Raw genomic sequence first — 16,418 nt, 5'->3', positions numbered from 1 at the left:
GGGCGAATCCTCCCCGCTCGTCAAACTGCCCACAGCTATTGACGAGCGGGGGCGTTTGGGCGCAGTCTGCACTCCGCCACTAGGTGACCCCCCTGGCCGCAGTAGAAACACGCACCTGACTGCCGCCGCTGCTGGCGCTCCCTCTCCGTGAGCCGGTTACGACCCAGCTGCATCGGCTCCTCGGTCCTCATCTGGGGAGGCGGAAAACCTGAGGAGACAGAGGGGTTAGAGGTGTGGGGTGAGCCAGAGGATGCCACCGTCTTGGCTGTCTGACGGGGCTCGGAGCGAGAAGCGGCGCGCCGCTCCTGCTCCCTGTCGAACAGTCTATTGTCAATTCTAATAGTTAAGGCAATTAGGTCATCCAGGGTTGAGGGTGGCTCCAACGGAGCCAGCTGGTCCTTTAAGGAGCTAGACAAACCGTGCACGAACGCGTCCATGAGCGCCGGGGGATTCCACCCGCTGTCCGTGGCCAGGGAACGAAACTCTATGGCGTAGTCAGCCGCCCTCCGATCTCCCTGACGGAGCCTCATCAGGTGGCAGGCGGCCTCTCTTCCCGGCCGGGTATGCTGAAAGATGAGGGTCATGGCGTCGACGAAAGCTGGAAGGGAGTCGCAGATGGCAGTGCGTCTCTCCCACTCAGATGTAGCCCATGCCTCCACCCGCCCGGTCAAGCGGGAGATGACGTAGGCCACCTTGGATCGTTCGGACGGGAAGAGATGCGGTTGGAGCTCGAAGTGAAGATTGCACTGGGTGAGGAACGGCCGACAGTCTCCGGATTCCCCGGAGAACCTTTCAGGTGGAGTGAGGCAGGCGAAGCTGGGTGGCGTCGCCGGAGGTGGCCGCACGATCTCAGCTGGGGCAGGAGGCGGAGGTGGTGTAGCCGGCAGCAGCCGCTGGATCTGCTGGCCCAGCTGGGTGAGCAGCTCGCCGAACGACGCCATCTGGTGTTCGGTCCTGGCGGAAAGGTCGGACATTCCCTGCTGTAGACTGCCTAGCCACTCCGCGTGGTCTTGAATCAAGCCGCCCTGATTAACCAGGGCGGCGTGTACCTCGTCCTGGTCCGCTGTGTCCATTGTGGCCAGTTTGTAATGTCAGGCGTTCACCTGAACTGTTCTGAGGGGTGGCGGACACAGGTGCAGACCAGGCACAGAGAGAGTTCAAAACAAAATCCTTTAATAGTGTCTAGATCGGTACACAGGCAAGCAGTCAGTAGAGGCGAAAGCACAGAGGGATCAGGCAGCAGTGGGTCCGGTAGCCAGGAAGACAGTCCGCGGGGCAGAGGTCCCAAGGGGGGCAGGCGAAGGCAGAGTCCAGTAATCCAGCGTAGGTCGAAGCACGAGAAGACACGGGCGAAAGTACTAGAGGGCAAGGCGAGAGACAGGTCGAAAAACAGAGCAAGGATCCAAAAACACAACTAGGCTGCTAGAGAGCTATGATACGCTGGTAAGTTTGCGGCAAGGCACACAAAACAAACTGGCAACAAGTGCGGGGAAAGACACACACTAAATACACCAGGGATGGGAAGACAATTGGACACAGGTGTGACACATTAGGGAAGAGCAGGTAATCACAGGCAGGTGAACACACGAGGCGGGGGAAGACAAGACACCTGAAACGAGAGGAGAACAGTGAGTAACAAAATAAAACAGGAAGTTAACTAAAACGTAAGCAAAACAATAAACTTCAAAATAAAAGCCCTGGCTCCAGCAGAGACCCTGACAGTTATGTTCCCATGCAAAGCTTAAACATGTATAGTTTTCTTTCAGATGAAGATTTTACATACAAAACCTGTGCCAGTACAAAAATAAAAAATCTACCAGCTACAGTGTTTCACAGTAACATGAAATATGATAATTTAACAAAATTAGGCACAATTGATTTTGTGGTCTCACTTCCGCACTTTTATGTGATGCTTTATACAGGATTTTTTCTTGTCATTGTTTAAACATTGGTGTTATATCTTTTTACTCAGTCATTTCTTATAGGTTTATGTTTTACAGACTAAACAACCAATAAAATAATGAGTCACTGCAGGTTTACCAGAAAATAACTAATTATTTTAAACAAAATACACAATGTTTTCATCAGGAGTTGAAGTATAATGTGTAGAAAAAGAAGTAAAAACCTTTCTATGGACTTACTCAAGTAAAGTGCAAATGCTTCAAAAGTGTATTTCAGCAGATTAGTTGTGTAAATTTACCCAATTACTTTACACCATTGGTAAGTTTGAGTACTGACCTGAACCTCAGTTCACGCAAGGTGACACAGTTCACTCAAGGTGATACACTGGTAGCATAATCAACACACTTCACACCATCTCTGAATGGACAGTTGCCTGTTTCACAACATTCCTGATGATAAAAAACAAAATGCGCATGAAGAGAAAACACTGAGATAATAGTAGGGGCATTCTTTTATACAGCATGTCAGACGGTTTCTGTCATGACTAGCCCCTTAGGGGGCTGTTTTCTGAAAACTTTTATGTTTTGAACCCCTTTTTTGGACTCTGGGCCTCTTGTCTAGGTTGTTTAGTTTGCATTCCTTATTGTAGATGTGTCAACAAAAATGTTAGCATGTGCCAGAGATTTCTGTAAGTCTTTAGCTGACACTCTAGGATTCTTCTTTACCTCATTGAGCATTGAGCATTCTGCACTGTGCTCTTGCAGTCATCTTTACAGGACGACCACACCTAAGGAGAGTAGCAACAGTGCTGAACTTTCTCCATTTGTAGACAGTCTGTCTTACTGTGGACACATGAACATCAAGGCTTTTGAAGATACTTTTGTAACCCTTTCCAGCTTCATGCAAGTCAACAATTCTTGATTGTAGGTCTTCTGAGAGCTCTTTTCTGCGAGGCATGGTTCACATCAGGCAGTGTTTCATGAAACCAGTAAACCCAAAACTGGTGTGTGTGTGTAAAGGGCAGGACAGCTTTCAGCAACACATCCAATATCATCACACTGACTGGACTCAAGGTTGGCTCACTCCTGGCTTCAATTAGATCTTGGAGAAGTCATTAGGCTAGGGGTTCACATACTTTTCCACCTTGCACTGTGAACGTTTACATGTTATGTTCAATAAAAACATATAATGTTTGTGTAGTATTATAATTTCTGACATACAATAAAACCAGAATGTAAAGTCACATCAACATGTAAAGTTAGTTTACATCAACGTCTGGACAGCTGTTGGTTTCACAGCACTTTCCATAATCTTGCCACCTTAGTTTGTCATTTCAACTGAAAAAAAAAACAGATGAAATGAAAAGTAGTTTATCCAGGAGCAGTGAATAAAGAATGAGGGAAATGAGTTTTCATGTTTCCTACAAAACATAGTTTAAGTCATTTCCAGGAAATGGGCTGTGTACAGATGACACACAGGTCACACAGGTAGATCTGTGCACACATGTAGCACAGATCTACTTTAACAGGTAAGACACAAACTATCAAAATCACATCATCACTGACGCAACGTCAAAAATAAAACATTCTGTTGATGAACACATATGTTTGTCAGCTGTGATGGTCCACAGGAGGATCCATGAGATCCCTCAATTTACTTAACAAAAAGAGAAATGGCTGTGTTTCCCTATTTTCATCTTAAGATGGGAAATCAAACAAACCAAAAACTGAGAATTTAATGTAAGATTTAAGGAAACTGAAAAACAAAAAATTAAGAGAGAGATTGTTACTCACACACAGATCCACACATTAGAAGGGATTGTTGCACCAGCTAATAGATGTGTGTGTGTGTGTGTGGGGGGGGGGGAGGAAGTTTGTGAGTTAGTGCATAACTATTACTTTTTTTACATACAGATATCAGGAAAAACAAGGAAACACTCTCATCTATCTCAATAAAACATTATAATGTCTGATGTTTGGTTAGTCCCAGATCTTTCCAGGAGAACCAGGAAGCACAAAATCCCTGAAGTGTTTACATATGCATCATTCATTTGTATTTGCTCAGCACCTGTACGGTATATAAAGTGTTGCAGTGCTGATCAGGTGGAGTATCACCATCCGGGAAAACTAACCAGCAGTACTCTTACTTGTTCATCACGATGAAGCTGATCTTTTCTCTGACTCTGATCTGGGCACTCTCCAACACAGGTGAGTCTACTTATTCTCAAACAAGAATATTAAACCTTGTGAACTCTGTGAGCCTAAAGATGTTGTACTTCCGATATGACATTTGTGAGGTATTGAACAGTTCACATACTACTGTCCATCAGGACAAGAAACAGTCTAAAGACAAAAGAAGGTCACAGAGAATCACAGAGATCCTTGTACATGTAACTCTGTGAGCCCAAATTTGTAAAGTGATCATGATTTCTCTGACTGTTTTTCTCCGCATTGCAGCTGGAGCACTTCAGTGTCAAATGTGCATAGATACGCAGTGTCCAAGCACAGTACCAGTTACATGTCCCTCAGGGACAATGTGTATAACAGCTTCCATTCAAGGTATACTTTCTTTTCAGTGAAACACATGTACTGCAGCTGCTGCTGAAGTTGTGTGTTCTTTCCATCAACATTAACAAACTGCACTTTGACTCTGCAGCCACTTCTTCATCTGAAACTCCAGCTCGGCTCATCTATAAGGCGTGTGCACCATCCTCACTGTGTCCAGCCACAGGCTCTCAGACATTTTCAGTCAGCTTGGGTGGTGCAAATGCAGTTGGATCCTCTAAGTGCTGCAACACAGATAACTGCAACTCAGAAACTCTAGCTTGTAAGTGCAGATGGACGAGTATATTTATTTAAGTCAACCAGTGATAAAATTGATAAGGAAAAAATATTGACATCCATCTTCTGACATCTTCCATTTTCACTTTGCGATTCTTAAATCTTCTCTCTTCCTCAGATAAATGATGACGTCCTTTTCTGTTTCAGTACCTGGTGCTCAGTCAGATAACAGCCTGCAGTGTTTCACTTGTAACCCCCTCACCTCTCAGTGCAACACTACATTACAGTGTAAGGGAGCAGAGAACCTCTGCTTTGGAATGAGTGGTGAGTCTTTTTATTATATACTTAATTACAGATCAACTACAAATCTGTTCTACTACCTCAAAGAATTTGAAACTAATTTCTGCTTGTCTGGAAAATCAACCAATGGAACAAGATACATTTACTTTGAACCCATTACATTTCAGAGATAAATATTTTATTTTTTACAACATTCACAGTGCATGACAGCTGAAGTGACTTATTGTTACTTTACAGATTAAAGTTTTATGACAAAAACTGCTTACAAAAATATTCACATCAGTAATAATAATCCAATAAGGCCTGTAACAACTGAAGATTTTCATAATCAATCCTTTTTTTGTCAAACCCAGAGTCCAAAAGAAACAGGTGATTCAGTTTACTATTATATAAGACAAAGAAAAGCACCAAATTCTAACATTTGAGAAGATGTAACCATCAAAGTTTGAGCATTGTTGCTAACCCTAACTCAAGTTTTAGCCGTTGCAGTCTGTGGCTTTCACCTGTTAAAATGAAAAATGTTTCCCTCGTTCGATCACATCAGCTGTAGCTATTTAAATTTTATTCACTAAGTAACATGATAACAGACAAAAATTAAACATGTCTGTTGGACACAGTGTTTTCTGCAAGTCACTGTCTGCACATGAGCAAAGACTGTTTATAAGGTATAAGGTGTATAAGGTGTTTATAGATCCAACAAATCCAACAAAATGAATGGGTCTTCCCTCTGGCTCACTGCGTTACATTTATTTGTTTTCAGTTTTCCTTCCCCCGGGTTAAACTTTCATCTGTATCATGTCAAACATTTAAGTGTTAACTTAAAATGTTAGAATCCAGACCTTAAGTATTTGAATGAAGGAGCTTGTGTAGTGTCAGATGTATTGGGCTACACCTGTTATTTCCATGTGTCAGCATTTTAATCAACATTTAGGTAAATACCAGATCAGTATCAGATCAGACAAGGTATTGGCAGATCCCCAATATTAAATGGAATCAGGGCCAAAAATCTTAATAAGAATAGTTAATTTCTTTTAATGAATGACTTTAACTTGTGATGGAATCTTTGTAAAATGGGGCACTGCTATTTTTATTAGAGTGAATGTTTTGAATACTCCTTCCTGAAATGAGCTAATTAACAAAAAATATCATTTGCATCATAAAACCTTTATCTTTCTTATCTAGTGACGATTGGGTCCACCTCTTCTCTGTTCTTTGGCTGTGCATCTGCAAACCTGTGTACAGCTGCCTCCAACCCATCCAGCATACCTATCTTACAAAGTGTGGGTAACATTGCCCGTGGGCCAACCTGTTGTGCGACCAATTTGTGCAACACTATCGCAGCAACAATTGGCAGTGATGCCTGCTGTATCAGACTGGGTGTGATCCCTCTGCTGCTCACTCTCCTTGCCTTTACCTTCTATTAGAACAGAAAGAAAAAATGGACAAAGCACCTTTGAAGCCATCAGGACTCTGAACTGACCTTCAGAAGCCTGAACTTAGGTTTACTGCTCACTGCCATCTTTAGTGGGAAGTTACAGGGGCTAGAAAATCCAAATTTAGGATAAAGGGGGTGGAGTCTGGGTGAAGCTGAGGTGTGATAAGAAGACACCAATGCAACAGATACACATACATGAGCACACAACAGATGGAAAACAATCTTTTTTTCACAGTGTGAATTTACTTGGTTTATTTTCCCTAAGGATTTTCTCTCAAACCTCTGTGTATTTCAAATGAGTTGAATGTTGTAACACTGATCAATAGCTTAAGTTGCTGTAAATATTAGTGAAAAGAATAAAAACAATGCCAATATAAATGTCAAAAATAAATGAAAGGGAAAACTGTCCTCATAATAAAGACAAAAATGAATTGCCTCTTTCTTTGATGCTTCAAATTGAACTTAAGTTATATGTTGACTGTTTTACATTTTAACCTCTATTCTTATTATTATTATACTATTTTTTTTTTTTACTCTGATATTTTAACAGTTACACAGGTGTAAAGTACAGAGTACAGGTGTAAAATTCTGATCAGGTTCCCAGTCAGTGTCATTGTTCTACAAGTGGTAACATATCACAAAGGTGTTACAGTGCCCTCTCCTGACAAAAACAATTTACTGCAGGATGAAGTCCACACAAATATGATTTCTCATTAAAGACAGAAGTGAGAAACAATTTAAAGGATCCTCAATATAAAACAAATCTAGGCATTATTCAAGACAATAAAAGAGAAAAACAAAACTTTTTTGATGTTATTTTTGTTTTATCTTCCTCGTGTTAAGTTGGTGAAATGACTACAATGACTAAAACTATTTTTTTTGTGAAACAGCCTCCCTGTTTTCTTTTTGTTAATACAGCATGAGCTGTCCCCACACAGATGACAGTACAGGGCAAAAATAACGTCACAAGTATAAGCTGTGTGTATGATACACCACCTTCCATATGAGGAATGTACATTTGATTTTCAAAGGCGTATTATTGAGGTGTAAATAGAGGGTGGATGTGGCGTCAAATGAACAATGGGAGGTGTGGCAATGTTGCCAGAGAGTGTCAACAACACAGTGAAGTCCTATTTTTATTGTCTTTAATCCAGATTCTTTATGACACTTGATTTGACACGAAACTAAGAAGTGATTTAGAAGACAGCTACAACAATCTAATCTGAGCCTGATAATTATGTTTGAAAACTCTCAGAATAACATTACAAGACCATCCAGGAAAAATATTATTCAGTGATGTAGAAGTGAATCCTTAAAGGAAAAAACAAAACAAAAACAAGCAAATAAAAACATTTAATGTCACTTAAGACAGCACAGTGGCCTAAAATCTGTTTTTTAAATTCTGACTTTCCTTAACCGGAATTTGTGGCGTTGACTGTTGCATCACAGGTGACCGACCAAGATGTAAAGTCACATCCAAACATTGAGTTAGCTGATGTCAACATCTGGAGAGCTGTTGATTCTACAGCTGTTACCATAACTTTATCATTTTGGAGCAGATTTACTTGTCCACCACTGTCCACCACTGCAAGTAAAAGCCATGCCTTTAAAGATTTACTTAAGAAAAATATTAGGACAAGATAGGACAAATGCAGAACGGCCATCTTAGAATTTTATAACTAAAGAGTACATACTTTATATAACTTGATTGTTGTGATATTATCAAAAACATAATATTACTGTATTGTTGTTATTGCTTTTGCATTAAGATGTAAGCAGATGCCAGCTTCTATTCAAGGTTGTATGTTCAATTAACAGCATCACTGAAGAGAGGATACAGACAGGTTGCCAGGTCACAACAGAGAAGATGATGAACAACAAGAAGCATATGCAACATGTAAGGGAATTCTTTTCAAAAGCATGACAGGCAAATTTCACCAGTCAAATGTTTAATGCATTTGTCATAGACATGGTCTTTGACTTTTGCATCAAAGGAAATCTTATGCTCTTCTTTCTTTGTAGGCTTTCAGATGTATGAAACAAATAATAAAAAAAATAAATGAAAGATAATGCAGCTCAGACAGTCTTTCTACTTTTATTTATCTACTTTTTAGAATTATTAAGTTGCTAAAAAGGATTTACATGTTAATGTTCCAGAAGTGTGTCAAGACTTGGAGGCAAGGACTAGGACCCAAATGCATGACCCCTCATACACAGTCCAAAAAAAATAATTATTTATTCTAACAAAGTATCAACAGAAAATTACTCACGAAGGAGGAAGGCAAACCAACTGGACAAAGTAACAGACAAGAATCACCCATAAAGGGGAAAAAAGGCACAAGAACAAAAATGCAAAACGTGAACACAGAATCACTCTTTGAGAGGAGGAAGACTGAACAAGGAGCAAAACAAAATCAGAAACAAAGTAACAAATAATACATGACCTGACTAGGGAAATACCATGACTTGATCACTGGCAAAAGACATGAGAGCATGAGACTAAACGTATGACAACAGCATGGGACAAAAACGAACTGACAAGAACACAGGGAAGCAACAAGACTTAAATACACAAGGCAATGGGCAACAGGTGAAACCAATTAGGGTGGTGCAGACAATCACAGAGGAGGGAAACAAGACAAAGACAGGAAGTAGAACAAGATATGATACACAAGGGAAGTGATTTCAAAATAAAACAGGAACTATAAACAAAACTTAAACTAAACAAGAGTTCAAAAGTCCACAAAAGAGTTCAGAACATAAAAGGATTCCCAAAAACAGCCCCCTTAGGGGCTAGTCATGACAAAGTGAAATTATTAAGAAAGATCTAAAGAGTGCAGTTTAATACAATGAAAATTCACATTAATCAGTATTCAAAGATCTGATTTTGCTCATAAAATATATTGGTCATGGTTTACTGTCAATATTCTAATAGATCTATATAAACATAACTAATCAGACTTTCCCAGCTGTGTTCTGGATTTGTGTCTCCTGTTGCTCCTGGTGTTTTAAAGGTCCACCAACCACGAGGGATGAGAAATAAATTTGTGGCCTGAGGCAGAAGAACATGGGTAATACAGCTCTTACTATGTGGATGTTCAATTCAACTCTTTAAGTGATTAGTGAGTCTGAAGTTAACTTTTGTGGCATTTCTGTTTTGGGTAATTGAAAATTGCAAGTCAGTTCTGTCTGAGAAATTAGACATCAACCTTTGTGCAGTCATCCGTTACCTCGGTCTCAAGGGATTATATAATAATAATAATAAATATAAATATAAATAAAGATGAATATATATATATATGATAAATTGGTGTATGTGTTTCATACTTTTTTTGGTTTTGTATCACAATAAAACAAGTCTGCTGAAATGACAAAGGGTGTGTTAAGGTGTGCTGACATGATGATCATTTTCCAAGTGACAAAGGAGAATGGGAGCACACCCAATCCCTTAGGTTTTTACGTATGTGTCTGTCGTAAATTTACTCAGCACCTGTACAGTATATAAAGTGTTGCAGTGCTGATCAGGTGGAATATCACCATTCAGGAAAAGGAACCTGCAGTACTTTTACCTGTTCATCATGGTGAAGCTGATCCTTTCTCTGACTCTCATCTGGGCGCTCTCCAGCACAGGTAAGTTTATTTACTCTTACGTGAGGGATTCTGGAGGTTCCACAGAGCCTCATTTAAAACTAATTCAAATTTTTTTTTATCAGAACTGATTTTGAAGACATCATTTAAAATTTACACTGAATAATAGCATGTGTGTTTTAATTAAACAGAACTAATTTAATATACTTGAAAATATGACTTTATTGATTCACAGGGGAAAATTCATAAGTCACAGAACAGCAGTACAAGAATCAAAGGAAACACAACATATAAAATAACAAGAGCCCTGTGGTGTATATTAGACACTTTAAACGAACATGGGTCATATGGGTCTTTTCGAAAAGGAGAATTTTCTGCATTTAAATATCAGCAAACCTTGCAACCCAAACATTTAATTTGACATTATTAATGTGATCATCATTTCTCTGACTGTTTATCTCCCCATTGCAGCTGGAGCACGTCAGTGTCAAACTTGCACAAATGAGCAGTGTTCAAGCACAGCACCAGTTAATTGTTCCTCAGAGATGATGTGTATAACAGCTTCCATTCAAGGTACATGTTCTTGATGTCATTTATTAATTTTCAGTGAAACACATGTACTGCAAAGTTGTGTGTTCTTTCCATCAACATTAACAAACTGCACTTTGACTGTGCAGCCACTTCATCTGGAACTCCAGCAAAGCAAATCTACAAGGCGTGTGCACCGTCCTCCTTGTGTCCATCCACAGGCTCTCAGACATTTTCAGCCAACTTGGGTGGTTCAAGTGCAGTTGCATCTGCTAAGTGCTGCAACACAGATAACTGCAACTCAGAAACTCTAGCTTGTAAGTACAGATAGACAAGTAAATGAATTTAGGATGACCAATGATAAGATAGATAAAGAAAGAATATTAACATCCTTCTTCTGACATCTTCTATTTTCATTTTGTGACACTTAAATTTTCTCTCTTTCTCAGATAAATGATGACGTTCTTTTCTGTTTCAGTACCTGATACTCAGTCACATAATGGCCGACAGTGTCTCACTTGTGACCCCGTCACCTCTCAATGCATCACTACATTACAGTGTAAGGGAGTGGAGGACCGCTGCTTTCAAGCCAGTGGTGAGTCTTTAGAAATTGTTGCACCAAAGTGTTTGCTCTAAATCAAGTACAATAAAAAAAAAATGTAAAAGCAGTCTGAGAGGGACAAATCTGCATAAAGAGTAGTATACTTTTACTTTATAATCTAAAGTAAGTACATTTTTTCTGATAATACTTAGATAATTCATTAGCCCCAAATAAAGCAAAACTGAATTTGTAGCCAAACTGTAATTTTTTTTATCTACAGTGACAAGTGGGTCCACCACTTCTCCAGCCTTTGGCTGTGCATCTATGAACTTGTGTGCAGCTGCCACCAGCCTGGGTATCCTACCTTTTATGCAACATGTTGGTACCATTAGTAGTGGACCAACCTGTTGTGAGACCAGTTTGTGCAATACTGCTGCAACCCCAATAATAATAACCATTGCCCCAACTACAATTACTGCTCCAACCACGACAACTACTGCCCCAACTACAACTGCTGACTCAACAACAACAACAACCACGGCCCCAACAACAACTGCAGTCCCTACTACTGCAACTGCTACAACTGCTGTCCAAGCTACAACTGCTTCCCCAACTACAACTGCTGAAGCAACAACTACCACAGAACCCACAACTGCAACTGCCACAGCTACAACTGCTTCCCTAACTACAATTGCTGTCTCATCAACAACAATCACTGCCCCAACTACAACAACTGTTGCACAACCAACTGCAACTCCTACAACTGCTGTCCCAACTACATCAAGTACAATAACTGCTGCATCAACAACTTCCACCCCAGCTACAACAACCAATACTCCAACTACCACTGCTGCAGAAACAACAACCACAGCTCCCACAACTGCAGCTACTACAACTACCACTGCCCCACCTACAACAACTGCCGTCCCAACAACAACCGAACCCCCTACCACAGCAACAACTGCAACAAGAATCGCTGCCCCAATTACAACAAATTTTATGCCAACCACTGAACTCACCACAACTGCCCTAACAACAACTGTTGCCCCAACTGCAACTGTTGCCCCTACCACAACTGCTGCACCAACTACAACTGCTGCCCTAACTACAACAATTGCTACAACAATCACTTCCCCGGCAACAACAACTGTTGCACCAACAACTGCAACTCCTGCATCTGCTGTCCAAACTACACCAAGTACACCTGCTACATCAGCTACTTCCACCCCAGCTACAACAACCACTACTCCAAAGAAAACTGCTGCAGAAGCAACAACCACAGTTCCCATAACTGCAGCTGTTAAAACTACAACAGCTGCAACAGCATCAACAACTACTGATCCTGCTACAACTGCTGCCCCACCAACTACAACAATTTCTGGCCAAACAACTGCTGCCCCACCAACTACAACAATTTCTGGCCAAACAACTGCTGTAGTCCCAACTACAGAAACAACAACCACTTCTGCTGGTCCAATTACAACTTCTAAAATAATAACAACTATTGCACAAACAATAACTTCCACACCTGCAACTACTGCTGCCCAAACGTCAACAACTGCTGCGTCAACAACTGCTGTCCCAGTTGCTACAACTACTGCATCACCCACAAGTGCAATAGTTATAAGTACAACTACTACCCCAAGTACAACAAATTCTGCCTCAAAAACTATGGCAGCATTAACTACAACAACTTCTGCACAGACAGCAACCTCTGCCCTACCTACAACTACTGCACAGGCAACAACTACAACTGCTACAACCACAACAGCTGCCACAGCATCAACAACTACGGCCCCTGCTACAACTGCTGCCCCAATAACAACCACTGCCCCAACTACAACTGTTGAGCCAACAACTGCTGCAACAGCTCCCACAACTGCAACTACTACAATTACAGCTGCTGTAGCAGTAACAACCACTGCCTCTGCTACAACTGCTGCACAGGAAACAACTGTTGCCCCATCAGCCACTGCACCAACTACAACAACTTCTGGCCAAACAACTGCTGCAGAAACAAAAACTACTTCTGCTGTTCCAATTACAACTGATGCAGAAACAACAACCACTGCCCCAACTACAACTGTTGAGCCAACAACAACCACTGCCCCAACTACAACTGTTGAGCCAACAACAACTGCTGCGGCAGTAACAACCACTGCCTCTGCTACAACTGCACCAACAACAACAACAACTTCTGGTCAAACAACTGCTTCTCCATCTACAACAACTGCTGCAGAAACAACAATCAGAGTTCCCACAACTGCAGCCGTTAAAACTACAACAGCTGCAACAGCATCAACAACTACAGATCCTGCTACAACTGCTGCCCCAACAACAACAACCACTGCAGCAACTACAACAACTTCTGGCCAAACAACTGCTGCCCCAACTATAACAACTGCTGTCCCAACTACTACTAAAACCACTACCCCAATTACAACTGCTGTGCCAATAATAACTGAACCCCCCACAACTGTTTCCCCAACTACTACGACTGCTGCAGGAAAAACAACCAAAACCCCTACAACGGCTACTACTACTACAATTACGGCTACTGTGGCAGTAACAACTACTGCCTCTGCTACAACTGCTGCACAGGAAATAACTGTTGCAACATCAGCCACTGCACCAACTACAACAACTTCTGGCCAAACAATTGCTTCCCCAACTACAACAACTGCTGCAGAAACAGCAACGACTTCTGCTATTCCAATTACAACTGCTACAGAAACAACAATCACAGTTCCCACAACTGCAACTGCTACAACAGCTGCCACAACATCAACAACTACAGTCCCTGCTACAACTGCTGCCCCAATAACAACCATTGCCCCAACTACAACTGTTGAGCCAACAACAACTGCTGCAATTGCTGCAACAGCTCCCACAACTGCAACTACTACAATTACGGCTGTTGTGGCAGTAACAACCACTGCCTCTGCTACAACTGCACCAACAACAACAACTTCTGGTCAAACAGCTGCTTCTCCAACTACAACTGCTGCAGAAACAACAATTACTTCTGCTGTTCCAATTACAACTACTGCAGAAACAACGACCACAGTTCCCACAACTGCAGCTGTTAAAACTACAAGAGCTGCAACAGCATCAACAACTACTGATCCTGCTACAACTGCTGCCCCAACAACAACAACCACTGCACCAACTACAACAACTTCTGGCCAAACAACTGCTGTAGTCCCAACTACAGAAACAACAACCACTTCTGCTGGTCCAATTACAACTTCTGAAGTAATAACTGTTGCACAAACAACTTCCACACCTACAACTACTGCTGCCCAAACATCAACAACTGCTGCGTCAACAACTGCTATCCCAGTTACTACAACTACTGCATCACCCACAAGTGGAATAGTTATAAGTACAACTACTACCCCAAGTACAACAAATTCTGCCTCAACAACGCCAGCATTAACTACAACAACTTCTGCACAGACAGTAACCTCTGCCCTACCTACAACTACTGCACAGGCAACAACTACAACTGCTACAACCACAACAGCTGCCACAGCATCAACAACTACGGCCCCTGCTACAACTGCTGTCCCAATAACAACCACTGCCCCAACTACAACTGTTGAGCCAACAACAACTGCTACAACAGCTCCCACAACTGCAACTACTTCAATTACGGCTGCTGCAGCAGTAACAACCACTGCCACTGCTACAACTGCTGCACAGGCAACAACTGTTATCCCAACAGCCACGGCACCAACTACAACCTCTGGCCAAACAACTGCTTCCCCAGCTACAACAACTGCTGCAGAAACAACAACCACAGTTCCCACAACTGCAGCTGCTACAACAGCTGCAACAACTACAGCCCCTGCTACAACTGCTGCCCCAATAACAACCACTTCCCCAAATACAACTGTTGAGCCAACAACTGCTGCAATTGCTGCAACAGCTCCCACAACTGCAACTACTGCAATTACGGCTGCTGTGGCAGTAACAACCACTGCCTCTGCTACAACTGCACCACCAACAACAACAACTTCTGATCAAACAACTGCTTCTCCATCTACAACTGCCGCAGAAACAACAACTACTTCTGCTGTTCCAATTACAACTGCTGCAGAAACAACGACCACAGTTCCCACAACTGCAGCCGTTAAAACTACAACAGCTGCAACAGCATCAACAACTACTGATCCTGCTACAACTGCTGCCCCAACAACAACAACCACTGCACCAACTACAACAACTTCTGGCCAAACAACTGCTGTAGTCCCAACTACAGAAACAACAACCACTTCTGCTGGTCCAATTACAACTTCTGAAGTAATAACTGTTGCACAAACAACTTCCACACCTACAACTACTGCTGCCCAAACGTCAACAACTGCTGCGTCAACAACTGCTATCCCAGTTATTACAACTACTGCATCACCCACAAGTGCAATAGTTATAAGTACAACTACTACCCCAAGTACAACAAATTCTGCCTCAACAACAATGTCAGCATTAACTACAACTTCTGCACAGACAGCAACCTCTGCCCTACCTACAACTACTGCACAGGCAACAACTACAACTGCTACAACCGCAACAGCTGCCACAGCATCAACAACTATGGCCCCTGCTACAACTGCTGCCCCAATAACAACCACTGCCCCAACTACAACATTTGAGCCAACAACAACTGCTGCAATTGCTGCAACAGCTCCCACAACTGCAACTACTGCAATTACGGGTGCTGCAGCAGTAACAACCACTGCCTCTGCTACAACTGCTGCACAGGCAACAACTGTTGCCCCATCAGCCACTGCACCAACTACAACAACTTCTGGCCAAACAACTGCTTCCCCAGCTACAACAACTGCTGCAGAAACAACAACTATTTCTGCTGTTCCAATTACAACTGATGCAGAAACAACAACCACAGTTCCCACAACTGCAGCCGTTAAAACTACAACAGCTGCAACAGCTCCCACAACTGCAACTACTGCAATTACGGGTGCTGTGGCAGTAACAACCACTGCCTCTGCTACAACTGCACCACCAACAACAACAAATTCTAGTCAAACAACTGCTTCTCCAACTACAACAACTGCTGCAGAAACAACTACTTCTGCTGTTCCAATTACAACTGCTGCAGAAACGACAACCACGGTTCCCACAACTGCAGCCGTTAAAACTACAACAGCTGCAACAGCATCAACAATGACAGATCCTGCTACAACTGCTGCCCCAACAACAACAACCACTGCAGCAACTTCTGGCCAAACAACTGCTGCCCCATCTACTACTAAAGCCACTGCCCCAAGTATAACAACTGCTGCCCCAACTACTACTAAAACCACTACCCCAATTACAACTG

The 16,418-nt window shown here is 42.0% G+C and overlaps 1 protein-coding gene across 1 annotated transcript; it reads left to right on the top strand.

Annotated features, from left to right (window-relative positions):
- Positions 1-4,004: 4,004 nt before the first annotated feature.
- LOC121183927 (phospholipase A2 inhibitor and Ly6/PLAUR domain-containing protein-like) lies at positions 4,005-6,853 on the top strand. The gene is made up of 5 exons (XM_041041247.1): positions 4,005-4,109; positions 4,359-4,460; positions 4,558-4,728; positions 4,890-5,006; positions 6,165-6,853. The coding sequence occupies exons 1-5, from the start codon at positions 4,061-4,063 to the stop codon at positions 6,404-6,406; spliced, it is 681 nt and encodes a 226-aa protein (XP_040897181.1). The 5' UTR covers positions 4,005-4,060; the 3' UTR covers positions 6,407-6,853.
- Positions 6,854-16,418: the final 9,565 nt, after the last annotated feature.

Source organism: Toxotes jaculatrix, chromosome 6 (assembly GCF_017976425.1).
Source record: "Toxotes jaculatrix isolate fToxJac2 chromosome 6, fToxJac2.pri, whole genome shotgun sequence".
In the NCBI taxonomy this organism is placed as follows: domain Eukaryota; kingdom Metazoa; phylum Chordata; class Actinopteri; family Toxotidae; genus Toxotes; species Toxotes jaculatrix.
This window is presented reverse-complemented; position numbering and strand designations above follow the sequence as displayed.